We start from the raw sequence: 16,370 nt of genomic DNA, 5'->3' as shown, positions 1-16,370 counted from the left end.
GTCAGTTGATTGCCACGCCTAGTTGTTTCTTTAAACAATTATTCAATTCGAAGTGGGCTCAGATCTCTCAATGATGCTAACAATTTTATAGAGCTGTGTTGGGATTAAATGAATTAACATTTGTAAAATGCTTCAAATTGTTCCTGGTGCATTGGAAACATTATGTATGTGTTAGTTGCCATTATCACAATAAAGCCACTGACCTAAGTGTGACCTGAGCTGTCATGTTACAGGCTGAGGTGGGGTAACTATAAGCTAAGTGAGTAGAAGAAAGGGTTATAATATTCCCTGAAGCCAGCCCCAAGCGTGTCTTGGCAGGCTTTGGAATAGCAGAAGCCATAAGAGCTGTCTTCCGGCTAGCAGCTCCAAGTGATCTGTTACTTCGAATCAGAGTCAGTGAGATAGGGTCGCAAACAGCTACAGGCTCTTTGGAAAAGGCTGTAGATCTCAATTAAAGGTTAAACTTCACATAATATCAATGTGGAGACCTTTCCAGGCTTGGCATTTATTCCCTCTCCATCCCTCCACCTTTCCCTACTCCTAACCCCACACACGCATACTCACATGTATGCACATAGCTAGAAGAAAATCATTTCATTTTTCTGGTTGAAAACCTGCACTGGTCCCATACTGTCTACAGGACAAAGTCCAAACGCCTTGTTAAAGGCTTTCTTCATAGGATGGCCCTAATACCTACTTTCATCTTCATTTGTAACACTCCCCATCATTTTACTGCAGGCCACACATTTACTGAGTGCCAACTGTATGCCAGACATTGTTTTAGATGCTGGGAATGCAAATATGATTGAGACACAGTTATATCCTTGAGAAACTAATGATTCAGCAGGGGAGGCAGATAAGGATATAGGTCATTAATATCTAATTTGAAAAATGATTTAAAAAGGGAAGCAAAATTTGCTTTAGAAATACAGAATAGGGGACTGATCAGACTAGGTATATCAAAGAAGGTTTCATCGAGAAGGTGACATCTGAGCAGAGTAAGGAAGGGTGAGTGGGAGTTACTCAAATAAAGAAAGAAGATAACACGTACAGACTTAGAGGAATAAAGTTGTGTTGTGTATAGATGAGAATTATAAGCAGCCCTTGATACTAAAATGTAAAATGAGAGTTGTAAGGTGCTGGTGGTTGAAACTGTAAAGATCGTAGGAGGGTGGGAGAGAGAAAGAATTTTGTATCCCATGTTAAAAAGCTTGAAATATATCCTGTAGAGATATGAAACCATTAGTAAGCACTGAGCAGTGAAACAAAAGGGACAAATCTCAAGTTTAGATAGATTATCCAGTAGCAAGGTAAAAAGTGGACTTAGAGGCATGTGGCATAAATTTGGGAGCAGGGAAATGAGAAATGACTACAAGAGTCAAATGTGAGATGAAGAGAACCTGTTCAAGGGAAGCGTTGTACAAATGGAGAGCAGGGAGGGACTAAGAATATTTAGTGATTCAATTAGCCAGGCTTGATAAGTGACTGGATATGTGTGCCCAGGAATAGAGAAGAATCTAAGGTGACTCACTTCTTTTGGGTTGGGGCAACAGGGAGAATGATGGTGCCATTAATAGCCTTGATACTGCACACTCTTTCTAATATGATCTTTTTCACTTTTTTTAAAGTGAGCTTCAAGATTATGCCTTGAGATTAAAGCTTTCCCACTTCTCCAGGGTTAGGTATGCCCTCATCCATTTCTCCATAATCCTTGGTTCATTCCTCACCTACAGCACACAGTACGCTGTGTTGTTACCTGTTAGCATGCTTTTCTCCCACTAGATTATAAATTTCTTGGAAACAGACTAAATTTTGTATTTCCAGTACCTGTTAAATTTTCTGGCACAGACTAAGGCCTTAATTTGTTAAATTAATTAATTCATACTTGAAAATCTCGAAGACATCTCAAACTGATCTTGCCTAAAGCCAAACTATTGCTCTTTATCAAAGAATGTATTTATTTTCCCAGTCTTCAAGGCAGAAAATTTGTTAGCATTATGTAATATCTACTGCAGCCAATTCATCTCTACCTCCTGTTGATTCTACTTCAAAGGATATCTCAACTCTTTGGATGCATTGTTTAGTCCACCGAAAACTCTTGCCTGCTATGGCAACTTGTCAACCAACTTGTCTCCCTGCTTCCACTTGCCATCCCTTCCAGATTATTTTCCCTCATGGCCACCAGGATGGTACTTTTAGAATATACATCCAATCACGTTTTCTTCTTCTACCACAAGCCCTGCAATAGTTTCTCATTGCACTTAACATTAGTCACTCAAATCAGGAACATGTTCTACACGGCTGTGTAAGATCTGGCCCCTGCTCCCTTTCTCATCCCTTCTGACACCATTTTCCCATTTGCTTACCCATATAAGGGCTTCAAATGGGCTTTTTCCTCAGCCAGAAGTGCCTTTCTCACCATTCTTTGCTAGCTATTTCAATTTATCAGGTCTCAGCTAATTCTCACTTCTTCAGAGAGATTTTTATGACCACAAATTTAAATTACATTTTCCATAATATTTTCACTTGTTCTTTTACTTCATATTACTTAGAACAATTTGTCTATGCGTGTGTGTGTGTCTGTGTGTATGAGAGAGAAAGAGAGAGAGAGAGAGAGAGAGAGAATGTGTGTGGTGAATGTCTCTCTCCCAACAAGATGGTAAAATATATAAGAACTATGTTATGGGGACCAAATGACATAGGAACCATGTTTGTTTTTTAACTTCAATTTCTCCAGCACCTATTAGTATAATGCAAATAGTAATAATAAAATACTTCTCTGTTGAATGAATGAAAAAGCAGACCATGTTCATTGTCAGTAACATGATTTTACGAAACATAGGACAAAAAATTACATCTACATATTCACTTTCAAGGTGCTTAGCCATGCAGATAGTTGAATCTGCAAGATAGTTTTTCAATTTAATGATAATCCACATTAACGTCAGAAATTAGAAAATAAAAGGTAGAAAAATAGTATAAAGAAAAAGATCACCAGTACTTCTCGTCAGCACCCTTCCAAGGAAGCCAATACTATTGTTTTTTCTTTCTGACATTTGTACTCTATGTGTGTGTGTGTGTGTGTGTGTGTGTGTGTGCGCGCGCGCGCGCGTGCTGTAGTTCATCTGTTCCTCTAAACTGGTTGAAGGCTTTGTGTTTAGCACTGAGTTGGCTCTGAGGGTACCAGGATGTGTATGAGTATCAGAAAGCTCATTGTCTAATGGTGAAAATAGGACTCAAATGCTATCATAAGGCACTTGGGTGTTTTATTAAATCAGAATTTTTTATTTTTTAAGAAAAGAAAGTCTTTTGCATAAATACCAATCACTGAAAACAAAGCTTAATGTGAGCTGGTCTCAAAAGGCCCAGGATCACAGGAGTTTTAGAACCAAGCTTTTGGAATAAACCAGTACAACTACCGTGGATAATCTCTCATCCTGTGAGGGATGGAGTCGAACACTGATGACATTATAGTCTTCTAGCCTCTAGGAGTTTTGTGATAAATCCATCTTAATTATAAAACCACTAGCTGACCTGACATACCATGTCGTGGGCCCTCCACCTGGAATGTTTTTGATCTTATTTTTCTTGCAAACTCAGTTTCATAGGGCCCTCCTCATACTCATGTCCACAAATCTATGTCCTTTTATTATATTGTAATTATATTTTTACCTTTTTGCTTCTCTCATTAACTTCTTTAAGATAGAGGTTGTATCTTTATTTCTATATTTTTATTTCAGCAGTAAGCAAATGGGCATGTGATATGCATTTAATAAATGTTTATTGACTAAATTGGAAAGAAAGAATGCATAATATTCGATTCTCATATTGTGAAAATTGGAAATAGCTATGAAATATAATCTTGAGAACACAATGACATATTTCTTAACATTTTTGGAGAAAAAAAAAGACACCCAAACCACAACACAAAAGCCAAAAAAAAAGGAAAACCAAAAAACCCAAAAAACAAGCAGAAATGAGTCTTGCCCTGTGCTAACATTATTTGAAAACTCATTAGTTGGAGGTTCCTAGTTTAGATTAAAGAAAAGCACTAAGAGAAGCAAAGAGTTTTAGGCCAACTTCCACCCAATTCTGTTCGACCTTTTTGCTCTTGGCTATGTCATGACTTATTTTAGTCTCTGCTTGGGTAATACCCCTCTCTCCACCTCAAATAACAGTTAACACGGGCTCTGCTTGGGAACTCCTGGGCATATCCTGAGGATGGGCTGAAAACGCCTAAAAGGAAACCTAGGGCTTCTGATCTAGTTTGGGGGTGAGCGTGGGAATATGGGTCAATCTCTCTCTGAGATCTAATGATTTTTGTGGTTAGCCCAGCTGTCAGGAAGGCTTTTGTTCCTAAGGGAATTCTTTGCCATATAAACAAGACCACCAAAATGAGAAATACTTGGAGATGCGACCCCCTTCTGCCATGTCTGTGTCGTTTTCCAGTTGATTTTTGAGGGATGCACCAATGCTGACATTGTGATACATATACCTGTAAGGTCATCCGTGGGCCAGGACCCCAGCTGGCATGCCTTGCAGGTGTACTCATCAAAGACATACTCATTCTCTTTACAAGGTGTACAGGTCCAACAACAGCTGACTTCTCCTTTCCGGATCACCTAAGGCAAATATTTAAAATTTTGATTATTTTTATTTGCATAGATAAAAATCCAGCAAGCCTTTATTCAAGTGTACTGCTTTGCAAAGCAGGAAAGACTTTCACATAAATTATTTCAAATGGTATCAGAGAGGCAATATAAGTATTAATATTCCCATTTTATAATTAAAGAAATTGGCTGAGTTTAAGCAACCAGTCCAACATCATAAATCTAGTTGGTGACAGAGTCAAGAATGAAATTAAATGCAAGTCTTTGGATAATTAGCCTTAGATACCTATATTTAATTAAGTGCCTGTGTTCGTGCTCATATATAAATACACATACATTCACATACGTGTGAATATAACTGAATTTTCCCCAGAGTCTGTGTCTCTTTCCCTCGAATTAAGAACTTTTACTCTCTGGATTTACCTTGGCTCCCTTCTTCTAGTTGAACAATTGTTAGCAAAGGACATTGCATATCTGTTAAAGTTCAAAAATCTATCCATATTGATCAAAAATAATTAGGAATTTGTATTGAATTAAGAGGCAGAAGTTGAAGTTTTTTCTGGAGGTCATCTCTTGGTCTACCACAAATCTGGTTCAATAATTCAGTCCGTTCCTTTCTATTCTAGTAGATTTGATTTGCTTTGGATGAAGGTGGATACGGTCACCGAGATGATTATATACCCCTTCATCTGTTTGATTTTTTTAAGGCAGTGGAAAATAATTGAAATAATTTAACAGTTGAGAGAGTCCCAGATGTTATTCTTTAGAAATGGATGTCTTTTATTTTTTTCCATTACTAGTGCATGAATAGCCTCTGTGGAATAGAGACGGCATTCATTAAACATTCCTATAAATAATTAAACTGTGATTAATAACTATCAATAACCACACACAGCAATGATTACACTTTATATTCTTTGTCTTAGATGCTGACTCTATTAATGACCTTTCATAATAGCAACGTCCAGATACCTATATCCAAATAGTGTTTTAAGCTGGCACCTCTTTCTTATATTTTGTACTGTCCCTTGTGCTGGCTCTTGAATACAAGTAGGGAATGGTGACAGAAGGGCCTGAAATGCCTTTTCCCTAAAATAACCAGATAAGTGAGGCAAAATTTCTAATTAGATCTGCTTAATCTAGCTAATGTGTTCTTACAATAATATTGACTATTTACTGGCTATTTAGTGCATGCCATATGCTGTTGTTTCATTAAAATATTGGAACAGCTCTGAATAAGGTAGGTTGTTCTAATTCTATGCTTTTCTTTTTTTTAAGAGAAGAAAACTGAGGCACAGTGAGCTCACACAACACATATGGGTAGATGAAGGATCAAACAACGCCTGTTGGACTTCAAGGCTCGTGCTCATAAATATTGAGCCTCACTGGTCTATATAAAGACAGAGTTCATGATATTTTGAAAGATGTAGTGGAAAGAGTACTGGCCTGGGAATCAAGAGGCAGCAGGATTCTAGTCTGACTTACAGCCACGAAGTAGTTGTGCGACCTTGAATGGTCCTCTAGCTGATCCTGTTTCTTCAAACTAAGACCATTGCTTTTGTAATAATACCTACCTTATATGGTTTCCTGAGGATTAAATAATATATCACAGTGATTTGTAAAGGGAAGAACATTCTAAAAATGTTAACTGTTTTTATTAGAAATATGCACATAAACATCCATATAGAGTAATGAAGAATTTCATTTTCAGGGAAATTTTAACCACACTTGGTACAATCTATTGTTGGACACTTGTTAGGTTTTGTATTGCAAGTAGGCACATTTCAAATACTGAAGGGTTCTCCTTCCAGGACCTTAGCAGGGCCTGGCAAACAAAAGCAGCTGCATTTTCCAACCCCTTTACCCTCCTCCCTCAAATATGCTGACTTCTTAGGTTCAGTTTGCATTGGTTTGTGGATTTCAGCTTTTTACCAAAATAAGTTCATGCCCTTTTCCAAGATTAATTCCAATATTACAATCTCTCTCTCTTTTATTTTTTTTCTGAGGAAGTTTCGCCCTGAGCTAACATCTGTTGCCAATCTTCCTCTTTTTGCTTGAGGAAGATTGTTGCTGAGCTAACATCTGTACCAATCTTCCTCTATTTTATGTGGGATGTCGCCACAGCATGGCTTGACTAGTGGTGCTAGGTCCACGCCCGTGATCTGAACCTGTGAACCCTGGGCCTCCAAAACAGGCTGTGCAAACTTAACCACTACACCACTGGGCTGGCCCTTACAATCTCTTTTTGAATCAATAGTGACAACTTGATTCTTCTGATCATTCACAACAATGTATTCTTCTGATCATTCAGAACTGATTTGTTTTACTTTTCTTTTTTGCTTGTTATGTTCTGTTTCACATTCATTTTGAATACAACAGGTGGTTACAATTGTCTTTCATAGGAATTCCCATTCTTTTTGAACACACTGGAAGTTGTGGTGCTTTCTTTATGAATAACAATATATAACATATTTGAACCTTTGCTAGACTAAGTGTCCTTTCATGGACACTAAGTTAACCGATTTGAACAATGCTATGAGATGATGATATCGTTAATGAAGTTCCTCAGCAACAACCTTAATTATACTAAGAAAATGTTGTCACTTGTGTATTTAATGAGTTGAAAATGAGATCTGGTTAGGAAAACAGAATTTGGGATTAAAAAAGACTAAATAAACATTATTACAAATTAACGAGTATTAAAAATACGACAGGTTGTCAAATTCTTTCATTGTGTGTTTTTCCTAGTAGAATGGGGTAGAAAAGCATATATAAAGAAATCTCTCAAATCAGCCATTCAGCATTTTGAAGGCACAGGTTCAAAGTGTATTGTTGTGAAGGATCAAAACAATGTCCAACAACAAAGATATCTTTCTATAGGAAGAACTAGAAATTAAGAACAATCGATATTTTGAGTGAGTCTATAAAGAATTTCACCTGCAGAGTTTAACTGCAAGATGATTAACCAAGATGCAGACTGTCACTATATTAAAAGTCAGCAAACTTTTTCTGCAAAGGACCAGATAGTAAATATTTTAGACTTTTGGGCCATACAGTTTCTATTGCAATGCAACTATTCAACTCTATTATAGCATGAAAGCAGCCATAGACAGTACATAAATAAATAAGAATGACTGTAATTCAATAAAACTTTATTTACAAAACAGGCAGCAAGTCAGATTTGGCCTGTGGGCCATAGTTTATCAACCCTTGCTGTATACCATAACAAAATATTCAGACATTTTCAGATATTCCATAAGCTATCGGGTTATTTAGCAGATCTTAATAAATTTCTACTTATCTTCATTTACCTTGTCTTTCTTCCTTCTGGACTTATGCTTACCAAATTTTCAGAACTATACTTTGAAGGCCTTACAACTGATTTTGAAAGATTTCAGTTTCATTTTTAATGACCAATGAAAGAACGGCTCGAATGTGTTCTAAACAGAGTGAAGGTGAGGTTAATTGAAAAGACAGGCCAACTGCTCCAGGTGTATACGCCGCCTGAAAAGTGGTATTGTAGTACTTCAATAACTACTTGATGGGGGCCAGCCCAGTGGTGCAGCGGTTAAGTGCGCACATTCCACTTCAGGGGCCAGGGTTCGCTGGTTCAGATCCAAGCCATGCTGTAGTAGGTGTCCCACATATAAAGTATGTGGAGGAAGATGTGCATGGATGTTAGCTCATGGCCAGTCTTCCTTGGCAAAAAGAGGAGGATTGACAGTAGTTAGTTCAGGGCTAATCTTCCTCAAAAAAAAACCAACAATAAAAAACTACTTGATGAATAAATTATTTTCATACTGTTTTCTCTTTCCTTAAAGCATTGTACCCCAAAAGCTAATCTCGTTTTTAGTTTTATTATATCTTCATCCTCTCTTTCACTGGCTTTTTATTTCCTATAAGTGTGCCCAGATCTTACTTAGCCTAAAAGTAGCTTTCCAACGTCTTCTAACTAGCAAACTCTCCCTTCCTTACCTGCTTGCATCTCGCCCTTCTCGTTGGTCAATTACCATTCTATTCTATTCAGTCCGGCAGGCTTCTGCTTCCAGAAGGCCCCAGTTGAAGGGCTAAACCCCAATTCTCTTGTCTTTCCCTCAGTCCTTCTCTCCCTTGACCCCTCTCTTCCACTGACCACCATCTTACCTGACAGTGTGCTCTTCCTGGGTTCTCTCTCTTCCTGACTCTGTTGCCGCTGATCCTTTACCTTCTCCTCCACCTTTACACGTTAAAATCGGATCTTCCTTGTCTATTCTCAGTCCACATGTATTTTCTCTATGTACTTTCAGGTTCTGTGATCTTATCTACTCCAACAGCTTCAACTTTAGATCTGTCCAGTTAATTCCTAAATCTGTATCTTCAGCCTTATTTCTCATTGTTATAGACCAGTATTTTCCATCACTGGCTAGATATCTCAAAACCAACAGGCCCCAAAACTAAGCCATTGCCTTTTCTCTAAAACCATTCCCATTTTTCTATTCCTGACAACGGCACTTTCTAGTTACCAAGAGTTGGAATTGCAGTTGATTTTCTTGGACTTCTTTCTCTTCTCCCATCCTACATCCAATTGGTAGGCACAACTGATCGAGTCTACCTCCATAATGTTCCTCTCAAGTATCTCCCCTGTCCTCTTTGCATTCTCATTGTTTCTTTCATAATTCAGGGCCCTTGCTACCACCATCACAGTGTCCTTCTAATGTGTCTCTTCTTTCTTTATTCACGTTTCATAACTCTTCTCATGAATCTTCACCTACCATAGCCCAGCTTATGTCAATATCTTGGTCAAAATTATTCTCAGACTCCTGCTTAACAAAAATTAAGTTCAACCTGTTTAGTATGACATTTCAAAACTCTCCACAAATTTCAACCTATCATTTCAACATTTTTTTCTAAGATTTTTATTTTTCCTTCTTCTCCCCAAAGCCCCCCAGTACATAGTCATATATTTTTAATTGTGGGTTCTTCTACTTGTGGCACGTGGGATGCTGCCTCAGCATGGCCTGATGAGTGGTGCCATGTCTGTGCCCAGGATCCAAATCAGTGAAACCCTGGGCGACCGAAGTGGAGCTTGCAAACTCGGTCTTGGAGCTGGTGCCTCAAGCTTCTTTTTCACAATAACCAGTTAGAGTGATGCACCCTAGATTATTCATTGTTATTCCAGACTAGTCTTCACTCGACCACTTCTGTACCTTTCCTATTGTTCCGTCTCTGTAAGTGATCATTTCCCCACATCGCTCTCTGAAATCATATCTATTCTTCTATCTCATGATCCAGTGTCTGACATTTTATTCAGAAGAAATTTCTCCTTCTCTTTTGTATGTACTTAAATAGCTCCTTTTTTTTTTTCTTTCTTAATAAAGTCATCACATTTTACATGATGTTGCTTATCTGTGCCCATGACATTTTTCCTCATCTAGACTTTACAGTCTCATGCCAATCTTCTAGCAGTAAGGGATATTTTTACCCCATTGATATAAACTATTATGCTAGCAACAGTTTGATAAATATTTGCTAAATTAATTAGAAATTAATGTGATCCCCAACTGTGAACTGTTTATTCCCAGGAAGCATGTCTTAAAGGCTACGTGAGCAGAAAGGATGTGGGCAAATACAACACATCAGTTGGTTCAATCAGTCCAACTACTAAGACTATTTTGAGTTGCACTAGCTAGCATAAGGAATTATTGAGAGAAAAGTAAAAAATACAGTTTCTGATGTTACACGCTTACAATGTAAAAGGTGAAACAAATATCTAAAATTAAAAAAAATAGCCAGTGATAATAAACACTTCTGAGTTTATAGCAAAAATTAAAGAAACAGGGACTTTATTTTACCTTTATCTGGCCTTTCTCACATGGTTCACTGCACACAGATCTGATGACGTTGGTCTTCTTGGACCATACTTCATCATCATCCATTTTTAATTCTCCATTATCCCAGCTTCCAACATTGATATAATCAAAATAATCTTTTCCCATTTCCTTGAAATTCATTATTTCATACCTTAGGAACAAGAATATAATAATTATTCAGTTAAGAATATAAATATTCAGCTATGAAAAAGCAATAGATTTCGTTCCCCAAAAATGTATGTATTGTCGTATTAGTGGCAGTGGAATTTTCCATGACAGTACATTTAGAATAACAAAAAACCTGTCTGTTTCACTTTCTCTTCAGAGACCTTTTTTTTTTTAACTTTCAAGCTTACACCTGAAATAGAAAATAATCCCATGTGAGCAGGTGACTTGACCTCAGCAGAATGAAAGACAGTTTTGAAATAACTTTGAGAAGTTTAAACAAGTACCACTGTTAGGCTTCTAAAAAAGCTAGAAAGGTTTTCATCTCCACTCAAGTACAATGATAAAATTTTCCTTTTCTAACCAAGCGAGAAATCTGGTAAATCTTTAATCTTGTCTTCAGCTGTAAGCAATGTGGGGGTAATTTGGCTAGGGCCTGATTTTATCTTTCTTATTTTGCTCTTTATCAACGGCTAAATTCATTGTTTAAAGATACTTTTAGGAGTGATGTTTAAAATAAGTCTGAAAATAGCTTCTAAAGTACCTCATGCTGGAAGCTTCCAGTCCCTCATGAGTTCTTAGCTTTTATTAGCTATTATTCTTATTTTGAGTATGGGGATAGAGATGTAAAGAGGGAAAATTAATGTGCTTATTTATGAGATTTTTCTTATATGTAAGAATATTTCCAGAGAAGCAATCCTGAAATAATTTTCCAATCTGAAGACCTTGGATGCGCAATACCACCACTGTCAGTTTCTGTAGACATACTTGTAAGTATGTCTTAGGTACACAATGTCGTCACATAGTACCCTATGCTTTGATCTCCCAGGACTTACAGGATTGGGAGATGGGATCTTATAAATGCCTCCTCCAAGCTTCCACGCTCAGCATATTTAGCTATCCGTAAATTGACGTGGATGGAAGGCTTTCTAGCTTTTGGGTTCAAGTGGCCAGATTACCATATTCAGATCAATGCTCAGTACAGAAATGGTTAGAACAAATCTGACATCAATCTGTTTGGACCTATATTGTAAAATGATAGCATTCTGTTTTCACTCCCAATCACAATTTTTAGTAGTGTCTTTTTCAGAATGTTAACTCATTCTCAAGTTTTGTTAGCTGTTCAGTGGCTTAAGGATTATCCTACAGTGTTTTATTTGCAGGCAGTAACAATTTTGAGGAGCTGTCTAAATTCTACTTCTAAGCCAAACGTATCAACCTATAGGGTACAAAACTGAGTCCTACATCTCTCTATTCCATCAGTTACCCCATGGCTACTAAGCATGCAATGAGTTGAGATATTAGAACATAGAACACTGAGGTAAAAAGAATTCATATTCTGTCACTGGCTACTTCAAATACATGGGCTTCTAAGATTTCAAAAAGTGACTCTCTATGAGCAAATAACCTATGAAGATTCTAGGCTGGGAGGAAGAAAGAAATTTTGGTGTCTGGAGGCTTCTTTCTTTGCTGCTACTGATTTAAAGAGATATGAGGGTTTCAGTATTCACTTCGAAATGAGCCATCAGCCCCATTTCTACCACTTCGTAACTCTGAGAAGGTCTAGTTCAAACTGCAAATTTTACAGATAATGGAACTGAAGCTCGTTGAGATTAATGAGCAGGACCAGATTGCAGAGTATGCAAGTGATGGAGCCAAGCCCTAACCTGTGCCTGTCGACTTCAGGTCTGCTGTGCATTCTTCTCCCTTAGACCACTCCAAATCTGCTGGGCAAGCTGAGATATCAATTTTCCATTGCTTAAATATTGCAGAAATCAGAACTACTTTAGATTTTAAGGTTCTTATCTCTTTATCCATGTCTTTTTTGTTTTATATTGGAGAAATGTTCAAAAGTGAAAAGATCCAATTTGTGGGGGGAAAAAAAAGAAAACTCTGTCTCCCCACGTCTGCCTCTTCCTTAACTGGCCATAATTTATAGTTGAAATATCCTGAAAATTTTTAAATTGTATTTTGTATATTGTTCAAAAACAAAATTAAACAGATAAAATATATTCTAACCAAAAGGAAAAACATTTCTATTAAACTACTAAATAGAACCTAGAGGAAGACAGGATTCAGTTGAACAGACACATAGAACTTTCTAAGTGGTTATACCTCTCTGAAAATTAGAGAAGTTTTCCCCAGAAGATAGTGAGGCTCTCCTTACCCAAGGACTGAAGCAAGGTTGTTGTCAGGGCAACTGAAACGTCATTTGGTGGAGGGGACTGTGAAGAGTACTAGATTTCTGTGGCTCCTAAGGTCCTCTCAGTCTATAATTCTAATCCTAAGGTGCTTTAAAAAGAACTTTAGTTCTTAAATATGTGATAAAAGTTGTCTGTTGGTAAACATAATGAAGCCAGCCCTGATGGTCTAATGGTGAACATTTGGCACTCTCACCGCTGTGGCCTGCATTCATTTCCTGGTCAGGGAACCACACCACCTGTCTGAGCTTTTACACTGTGGCATTTACATATTGCTGTGATGCTGAATGTTGTGCCACCCAGGTTTCAAATACCAGTGGGCTCATCCATGGCGGACAGGTTTCAGTGGAGCTTCCGGATAGACCAGGAAGAAGGACCTGGCCACCTACTTCTGAAAAAATTGGCCTGAAAACCCTATGAATAGCAGCAGAGAATTGATGTAGCACCAGAATGTGAAAGGATGGTGCAGAAAGACTGGACAGGTTCTCCTCTGCTGTACGGAGGGTCTCTAGGAGTCAGAATCGACTTGACGTCACTAACAGCAACAAATATAATGGACTCTCCAAGCACTGGTCCATGCAACAAAGCAATTATAATGGTCTATGTCTTTGGATAATCACACATTAAAGAGAGACCACAGAGTTGGTTTGACCAAAAACTTTAACGGTAACTAATAATAAAACCTATTTCCACTATACACATAGAATCATTTCAAATATAATACAAGGAAAATAAAAAAAACTAAGTTAAATTCTTCTTATTTGATTATGCCTGAGAGTTATATAGTATCCTTGTTCTGTTGCTAATTGACTATGTAAACTTGGGCATACCTCTTCCTTTCTGAGACTCGGTTTTCTCCCCAGGAAACAGATCATCTCCGTGGTCCTTCTGTGACCAGAGCCGCATACTAAAAATTTGTGTGCAAACCAGCTCAGTATCTGCAAATTTCTAGTGTTCTAGCCTTATTTTCTATTTGCCACATCTGTTTTTGTCCATCTGTTCCTCTTTTTCTGTCTTATTTTGGGTTAACCAATTTATTTTTTAGTATTCCTCTACTGGCTTTTTATCTATTCCTCTTGTATTAAAAATTTAGTGATTGCTTAAGGGATTATAATATGCATTGTTAATTTATCTTATTCTACTTAAGGTTAATGCTGTCACTTAACACAAAATATAAGAACCTTGCCCCTGGTATAATTCTATACGCCTTTCCTTCATGTTGTCAAATATTTTATATCCACATACTTATAAGCCCCACAATAGAATGTTAAAATTTTTTCTTTAAGTAGTCATTTGTACTTGTCTGATGTTGACTTTCCACGTTTCCTCTTTCCAGTTAAGGTCAGTCTCAGACAATGGCAAGGCCTCTTAAACCTTAGTTCTCAGTGGACTTTCTATACCAGAGGACAGAAAACTTTTGCTGTAAAAGGACAGACAGTAGTATTTTAGGCTTTGTGAGATGGTCTCTGTTGAAACTACTCAATACTACCAGTGTAGTGCGAAAGCACCCATGGGCAGAATCTAAAGAAATGCATGTAAATGTGTTGCAATAAAACCTTATTTACAAAGACAAACTCAATTTGGCCCACAGACCATAGTTTGCCCACTGTAGTCTATACCATTGGTGGTAAATAGTAAATGTCCATATTTTTTTCATTTTTTTAAGGATTGGCACCTGAGCTCACATCTGCTGCCAATCTTTTCTCTCTCTTTTTTTTCTTCTCCCCAAAACCCCCAAGTACACAGTTGTATATTCTAGCTGTAGGTACTTCTGATTGGGCTATGTGTGTCGCCACTTCAGCATGGCTTGATGAGTGGTGCCAGGTCCGTGCCCAGGACCCGAACTAGCAAAACCCTGGGCCACTGAAGCGGAGTGTGTGAACTTAACCACTCGAGCATGAGGCCAGCCCCCCATATTTCTTATCTATAATTTGAAATCCTTAGAGCTCTGAAAACCAAAATTTTTTTCATAACTCATTTGGTATCAAAACATGACCCAATCTGAAGTTATCTAGTGACAGAACTTGAGTCACACTGTTGTGAGGTTATTTATAGTCTATTTATCACGCTTCTTGTGAATATTCACGTTTTGCTGCAGAAATATTAATGTGTTGGTTAAGGAGTGCTGCTCCACACATGCTGGGGGCATTGTATGGCTGCATAACCTTTTGTAAATTCAAAAATTCTGAATTCTGTAAAACACCTGGTACCAAGGATTTCATTAAAGAATTGTAGACCGACAGTAGTCTAATTAGAGGTGCGGTTTAAAAACATTGATTATAATTTACTCTCCAACAACCCACAAGTGTGTATGCCTGAGTGAATTGCCCTCTTTCCCAGCTTCCTCTGTTTAGGATCTTCTTATAAATCTGGCATTTTAGGGGAATCCCTAATAACTCCGCCTCCTCTGGTTCATTTCCCAGTGTGGAATGTCTTTGATCCAGCGGAGCCATAACTTCTACTCCACAGAAATAATGTAATGCCTGCAAACACATTTCTCAGAAAATAGTGGCTTTTTGATTTTGATCCTGGTTGATTAATTGGTAGGTTTCTGTATATGCTTAGGAGTGGAAGCCCAGGAGACTGAGTTAGAATCTTGACTTTCATTTATTGGACTGTGTCTTTGGGCAAGTCATTTACCTTTGTAAGCCTCAGTTTGTAAGCCTTCAGCTGGAAAAGAGAATAATATCACTTACCTGATAGGATTAATACATAGAGACCTTAGTGTTTGGCTCAGAACACACACTCAACAAATGTTAGTTATAATAATTTTGTAAATATAATTGAATGAATTGGAAAAACAAAAAGTTGCAAACCACCTTCTCCTGAGTCTGGCTCATGCCCTCAGGGGCCAATTCTGATCATTTATTAATGGGTTAGTATAATACCCAACCTTGGTAATGCATGGGAAATCTCTAAACAACTGTGAATTCCTAGAAATTGTTTGCAAAATTTTATGTGTATTGTCCTTGAGAGAATATCTATAAATTGTATCTGAGTTTAGACAGATTCATGTTCCAAAAAATGTTAGGAACAAATGTCCTAAATGTACCCCTTACAGTATATTTGGAGGATTATGAATGAGATAGTGATGCTCTGTCTGATCCATTAAGGTTTCCCATTGAAATAGAGCTGAGCCATCTGCGATATTTCTTCACTGGTTTGTGGAACTAGTTTGGGTACATGGCATGAAAACTCTTTGAATTGGTGAAGCTGCAATCATCAAAGTCTATGAACAAGTCCCAAGCTGATGTCAGTGCTCCAGGACGCACACAGGAATAATAAATCCACGTGCAGATTTCAGAGCATAGGCCTTGACCTAAGCCCAAAGACTGAGCTCATTGGTCATTGGTCAACCTGACTTAAGAAGACTTAAACAGATGTGAAGTTTTTTTTTGGCCCTGGGAAAATGCTTGTATTCCCCCTCCCCCAACAACAGATATACTAAATAGCCCAAAATTAGAAAAACACTCATGAAAAGTCAACTTATCTTGGCTAACAGTCTGCCTGGAGCAAGATTCTTCAAGTTTCTAGAATAGAGAAGA

General features: G+C 37.7%; 1 protein-coding gene across 6 annotated transcripts in view; it reads right to left on the bottom strand.

Moving 5' to 3' along the window:
* GRM5 (glutamate metabotropic receptor 5) overlaps positions 1 to 16,370 on the bottom strand; it is a 474,279-nt gene that overhangs the window by 80,132 nt on the left and 377,777 nt on the right. For all 6 annotated transcript variants that reach the window (XM_070623933.1, XM_070623938.1, XM_070623932.1 and 3 more), the window contains 2 exons: positions 10,442 to 10,610; positions 4,496 to 4,622 (listed from right to left, as the gene is read on the bottom strand). In XM_070623933.1, the coding sequence (XP_070480034.1) occupies positions 4,496 to 4,622; positions 10,442 to 10,610 (296 nt within the window). The remainder of the gene's footprint in view (positions 1 to 4,495; positions 4,623 to 10,441; positions 10,611 to 16,370) is intronic.

This window comes from Equus przewalskii, chromosome 6 (assembly GCF_037783145.1).
Source record: "Equus przewalskii isolate Varuska chromosome 6, EquPr2, whole genome shotgun sequence".
Taxonomy (NCBI): domain Eukaryota; kingdom Metazoa; phylum Chordata; class Mammalia; order Perissodactyla; family Equidae; genus Equus; species Equus przewalskii.
Note: the sequence above shows the minus strand (reverse complement) of the source record. Positions and strands in the feature narration are given on the sequence as shown.